The 6,485-nt window shown below is 42.9% G+C and overlaps 1 protein-coding gene across 1 annotated transcript; it reads left to right on the top strand.

The window, feature by feature from the left end:
- The first annotated feature begins 373 nt into the window (after positions 1–373).
- On the top strand, positions 374–1,474 carry LOC126647505 (uncharacterized). The gene has a single exon (XM_050329803.1). The coding sequence runs from the start codon at positions 374–376 to the stop codon at positions 1,472–1,474; it is 1,101 nt and encodes a 366-aa protein (XP_050185760.1).
- Positions 1,475–6,485: the final 5,011 nt, after the last annotated feature.

Genomic DNA, 6,485 nt, shown 5'->3' on the forward strand with positions numbered 1-6,485 from the left:
CTGTGAGGCCAAGAGGATTGAACCAGGCTTCTCTGGTGATGGTTGGTGCCTGTCATTGACAGACCTTAGTGCCAGAGCCAGAGCAATCACTCCTGTTTCCCTGGCCCTGGCTGGTTCAGGCAGCCGGGCACTGCAGGTGCTGGCAGCAGTGAAGGTTGGCTGTGTGGGACAACATCCCGCCAAGGGTGGCCATGGTGTGGGTGAAGGGAAGCAGGGAGCTGAGAAGGTGTTGTTCTCAAGGGACCTGAGCATTTCTTCCTCCTCTTCCCAGGACACCAGTGACCATGGCCTCTCCTTCCTGAAGTGTGTGACACCAGTGAGAGAAAGCAGCTCCTGATCCTCAGCTGTCCCCAGTGCGCTGCAGAGAACAAAAATGGCCACGGAGATAGACAGGAACTGCTCCATCTGCCAAGACACTTGGAAGGACGTGGCTTCTGCTCTGCCCTGTCACCACCGTTTCTGCCTGGGCTGCATCCTGCGATGGGCTCAGAGAAATCCATCGTGCCCACTCTGCAGAAGGACGATAGAGACTATCAGGTTTTCTGACAGTGAAGACGACTATCTGGAGACAGCCATCGCAGCCCCCAAGGAGCTGCCAGATGGCAGCAGCCTGGCAGGGACAGCTCCTGACAGCCTGGATGAGAACAGCCCCTATTTCCCTGTGGCATCCCATCCATCTTCTCCACAGGGGACACTATCCTCACCTGAGCAGAGGGCCTCAGGGCTGGAGTTTGGGGGTGGCCTTCTTCCTGAGGTCTGGGCAGGACTTTTCCGTGAACGGCAGCAGCTCCTGGACCCTGTGCGGCCTTGGCTGCGCCAGAGGCTGGAGGGAATATACCGGAGCTGGTGGTGGCTGGTTGAGGCCGCAGAGAGCACCATTCTGCACGACCTCTGTGTCAAAGGGCCAAACACACAGGCCTTGATTGAGGGGCTGGAGCCTCTCCTCGAGCAACACACAGCACTGCTGGTCCATGGTGTTATCAACATCATTGTGGGCCAGTGCAGCGAGGAGGCCCAGAGGCTGCTGCGGCGCTCTGGTGCAGTCAGAGACGAGGACAACAGCCCTGTGGCCAGAGCCAGCTCCAGCTCCAGAAGCTTCAGCTCCAACTGCTCCTGGGAGGGGTCTCCTGCCAGTGGCCCTGCAGGACCCAGTCTGAAGGCAGAGGCTGGTACGTCAAAGGCCACCCTACGCAGGGGTCCCAGGCACCCCCCTCCTGTGCCTGTCCCTGCAGAGCAGAACCAGCCTCAAGAGGAGCTGGGACAGGCAATGATGGTGGCAGGTCCCTCTGCCCACGGTGGCAGCCGCTGCCAGTCCAGTCTCGTCCTGAGCAGCAATCAATATCCCAGTACACCCGGGCACCCCCCAAATAGAAAGGCCCCCAGCCCCAGGACTCTCCCCAGCTCTGCAAGAGGCCACTCTTCTGGCAGCAATAGCAGGGCTCCTGCAACCCTTTATTCAAAGAAAAGGAAATAAATTGTTATTTCCCTCACACAGTCTCTCTTGCTGCTTTTCCCTTCTATTGCCTTTCCCCTTCTCCTTGTGCCCCATCATGGGTGCACCCATGTGCTGAGGGACACAGCCATGGGCCCCTGCAGACCAAGGGCCATTTCGGATGTGATCCTTCCCATAAGAATTCCTGCTGCAGCCACACACTCACAGTGCAGCAGATGCCAGCCAGAGTAGGCAGCAGGGCTCATCACAGGATGATGCTCTCAGCCTGCCTCCGGTCCCCCTCGCAGCCCAGCCACCCACACTTCTGCTCTGGTTTCTTTCCACTGCCTGATGACAACCAGGGCAGCCTGCAGAGAGTAAATGCCCTGGCAGACAAGCAGGATCTAGTGGAAACTTGATTCTGATAATTTTATCTCTATGTCCCAAACAAATGAAATTGTTTCAGAACAGATTTATGGTTATTGACAATATTATTGAAGGAGACAGTAATAGCTTTGGCTTCAGCCACTATTAAATCTTGGAAAAACACTTTTTAAGACAATACTCTTCATTTCCTATTTATACAAAGGGTGGTGTTGTCCATTGTCCTAGGAGAGCAGAATAAAAATTACTTATTGCAAAAAGCAACTAATACAATAGTGCTAAATGAGAATTATATATCTGGCAGGGGCACAGATGACTGAAATTAACCGGGACCCAAGAGTTTAACAGTAGAGGGATCTGTTTTGTTGTTCAGTATATAAGTGGGCAAATTTTAGAAGCCTCGTTGCCTCATAAGAAGAGATAAGAAAATGACCTTTTCAGGAAAGAACAAGAAAAGTTGTGTCCCAGTTTAAATGAGACAAGGGTCTTTTGCTGAGGATGAATTAGGAGGAAAAGACCCAAACTTCTCTTTCCAAGCAATTATAAATCCAAAATCAAGAGGCTTCGATTGAAGGAAAACAAATTATGGAAAAGGGAAAAAATAACAGCCCTTTATTAAAAGGTATGTGTGTATTAACAGGAACACGGAAAAAAAACCCAAGTAAAATAACTAAGTATTACTCCTATACCCACCAATAATCCCCTTCATGAACAAAACCGATAAACTGGCAAAAGGAAAATAGTTCAATTTCTTGTACCCTTTGGTGCAGTTCCAACCACAGTCAGCAGGGGGCGCCGTCGGGTCACTGGAGATGCAAAATTTGTAATGTCCTGTACCATTCACCAGGTGGCGCTGTTGGGTCACTGAAGGTGTAAAAAACTTGTAGTGTCCTATTGTCGTCACCAGGTGGCGCTGTTGGATCACTGGAGGAGCAGAACTTGTAATGTCCATTGCCTGTCACCAGGTGGTGCTGTTGGATCCTTGGCTGCCACCGGGGGCGGGGGAAGGGGGGGAACAACAGCAATAAACCAGAAAGTTCTCCCAATGGAAGAAAACTCACAAACTTCAGCTGATTAGGGTCCGTTGTAAGCAGGGCTTGCAGTCAGCCAGAGGCGAGCCAAGGGCAGCAGCCAGAAACTCCCCTCCGACAGGAAAAAAAAAAACAAAGGAGCCCGGCAGTGTCTGCAGCCCGCAGCAGCCTCTCACCCCGGCCGAGAGAGAGAGAGAGTCTCCTCCCCCAGCCTCCACCCCCTTCCAGTCACACAAAAGCCAACTCCCCCCTTCGTTGTCAAGGAAACAAATCTCCACCATTAAGGGCTCCAGCCTATTCTTTTGTTCAACTAAATGGCCCATCACAGAGCGCACACACACACACACACACACACACACACACACACACACACACACACACACACACACACACACACACACACACACGGCAGGAGGAAAGGAAAGAAAAATTCCTTGCTAAAAAATACGAACTATGACAAGTTGTTTTAAAAATCTTATTTTTTTAAAATATTTTAAAATAAAAGAAGATAAGCAACCATATTTTTTTTGATAAAGAAAAATCTACCAGCAGGATGAATAATGGACAACTTCATTTTCAAATATTGCATTTAAAAAAAAAAATAAAGTTATTTCTCATCCCCTATTTACTATTCAGAATCGATTCTGCTGTGTTGATCAAAGGGCTAGAAGTGTACAGTCTCTGCATTTGAGTTATAGAATGAAACATTGTTCCAATATTTCTTAAACAAGAGCCTAAGCAAGCCTTTCAGCTTTTTTATTTCCTTTATTTTCAGTACTAACCTTTTTACTTTCTTTTGCTGATTCTCAGCACATCTCCAGACAGAAGACATTCAGTTAAGTCCTTTTAGAACCAAAATCTAATGCTTGTGCTGAATGTGTATGCACCATATTCTAGGTACAGCATAAAAAGGACTTCAGGAGTAACACGGAGAGAAGTTCTGACTAACAAGATGTGTCTTATAGGGGTATTCAGTTCTTGTCCTTTACTTCACAGTTACTCTTGTGGCTGTTTTGGGGATATGAATAATGCTAAGTATTAGAAGGACTGTATTTAGGCCTTAAAATAGAAATGCTGAACTATATAAAGGTTTGGCCTGGAATGGATCTTTAAAAATCTTAGAATCATGGAATGGGTTCGGTTGGAAGAGTTAAAGATCATCTGGTTTTTCTTCTTTTCTGCAGAGCACTGCCTTTATAATACATTTATTGGATTGATATTTCTCCCAAATTCAATTATCATTTTAAACGGTCATATCCACAGTGCACCACTGATGTTGGTTTTATAAAATCTCAGTCAAACTGATAAGTTGAACCTCATATTCTCCCTGTAGTGGAGCATATAGAGTTTTAAGACACAATTAACTCTGAAAAATTCAGAAAACTTTCATCAGGTTCTTATTAACAGAAAATTAACTCCCTTTTCCAAGAAAGAATTATTGTTTTAAAGTTTTATTTCCTAATCAAGGATTTTTATTAAACTGATCAGAATGACTCAGCAATATTAAAAAAATAAATTTGAACTCAATATATAGATTTAAATTTTTTATTTAAAAAACTTTAATTTGTGATAGGTTTGTCTGAACTGCACAAAGTAGGAGAAATAAACTAGGAGAATAAAAAATAACATTATTAAACAAGATACAGTTCTGTCAAGGTCAGTGGCATCTTCAGTACCAATGAGAGCAGCAGCATTTCTAGTATGCTTATTTCTCAACCCAAAAATCTCCCCCCAAATAGATATTAATACTTAAGGGATGAAGGACTCTGTTGCTCATTTTCTTCATTCTCCCACAAAAATATTTAGCTACTCCTGCCACACTAGCTCTCGCTAAACCAAGCAAGTTTCAATTTATTGCTAAACAAGTCCAGGTATTTTATTTATTTTTTTTTTCTCAGACAGAAGCACTGAGACCATATAAAATCAACTTTCTTAACAATCTCGTATAGTCAAGTAGCCTGATCTAGAAATATGTTTTTTCCATGTAATTTTCCATTAAAATTACCTTTCTTTTATTTCTGTTATCTAACTAGTGGAATTATTAAATTGCTTATACTTTCAAAATCTGTTGATTCTACATTGGTTGATTTAGAAGTTATGTATGACTTTTTGTGTTTCTCATGGGATAGAGAGATAGACCAGTAATTTAAAAGGAATGTAATGCTTTATGAGTGGCCTGGTTGATACAGCCCTTGTTTTTCAAGCTGCGGTCCGGTCCCATACACACAAAAATCCTGCCATTTGTAGATGCACTTTACTTTACCAAGCTGATTCTTTCTTGGTGAATTTATTCTGTTTTGCTTAACCATACCACAGGAAGCAGTAAGACACTTATTATAGTAATCTCTCTTCAAGCACAGTATAATTTATGATGAAGTCCAAGCTCCTCCTAGTTAAGGTAATTTTCTGAGATTCCTTCTACAGTTAATTGCAATTCAGAGGCACTAAGCTGAGCTCCTGGAGTGCCTAAGAATTATATCTATTTCTGTCTACTGACTACACTGGATTTCTAAATAAATAATAGCAAATACTACTAATAATTGAAAAAAATCAGTCACCTTGTTCTAGTTACCTTGATTTGTTTCCACAGATTTCCACTTGTTTTTTACCCTTACAAAGGGTGAAACTTGTTGTTTTGAAGCTGAAGACAGATCACACAGGGTGTGAGAATTTCATAACTGTTTCTACAACTTAGAGCCAAAGTCCAATCCACTCCCAAGATGCTGCAGTCAGGCCCCCTTTGTTGGAAAAATGCTCCTCTTGGAATGAGGAGTTTGTCTTTTCTCAAAACAGCAAAATTCACATCTCTGTTTTTGTTATGACTCTTACTGATCCACACTGTTGCTCAATTACTCAGAGATCACTGTATTGCTTATTGCTTTAATATATTGTGATTTTTTAAGATATATGCTTTCAGGAAGTCTTTGTAAAGGCTTTGGAAATTCTCCTCACTGTAAGAGTTTCATGCACAGCAGTTCTTTACTTTCTGAGGTAGCACAAAGCATTTCAATTTAATCTCTTGCTGCCATTTTATGAGTAGTACCAAGGAAAGAAAATGCAGAACTTTTAAGATACTCATTGAAATATTCAGCTTGTAAATCATATCTTTCTTCTAATGAATAGTTTTTAAAACTTTGAAAAGTTTGGAAAGCACATGTCAATGTAGTTGCTAGAACAAGGTCATTACTAACATCTAGATCCCCAAATCTTTGCTTCACAGGTTGTAATTGAGAGGTAAGTCCGAGGTTGGTCTAAAAGAAAATTAGTAAGGATAAAGGTACAGTCAGATGGGGGTGCCCTGCAGTCCCAGGAGGTACATTGAGGCAAATTCTTTATTTCATTCCCTCATAACACAAATTCAAAGAAAAAAAAAAGCACACATGCACACACACAAAAAACAAAACTCAAACACAAAAAAAACCACAAATCAGCCTCAAAACACACAGACACACTCGTTAAAGTAGTTTACTAGTAGTAGTAAGTACAAAGTCATCATTTGCACTGCCATTTCTGTAGATACTTAAGGCAGATTAGTCACTGTACATGCAAACCCACTCTGTTTTGCTGTCATGTATCTGGAGCTATTTTATATAGTGTGGTTCTTGTAAGTTTTCCTTTCTACAATTTTAAAGTAGTAC

Source organism: Myiozetetes cayanensis, unplaced genomic scaffold (genome assembly GCF_022539395.1).
Source record: "Myiozetetes cayanensis isolate MyiCay16 unplaced genomic scaffold, myiCay2020 scf4, whole genome shotgun sequence".
In the NCBI taxonomy this organism is placed as follows: Eukaryota; Metazoa; Chordata; class Aves; order Passeriformes; family Tyrannidae; genus Myiozetetes; species Myiozetetes cayanensis.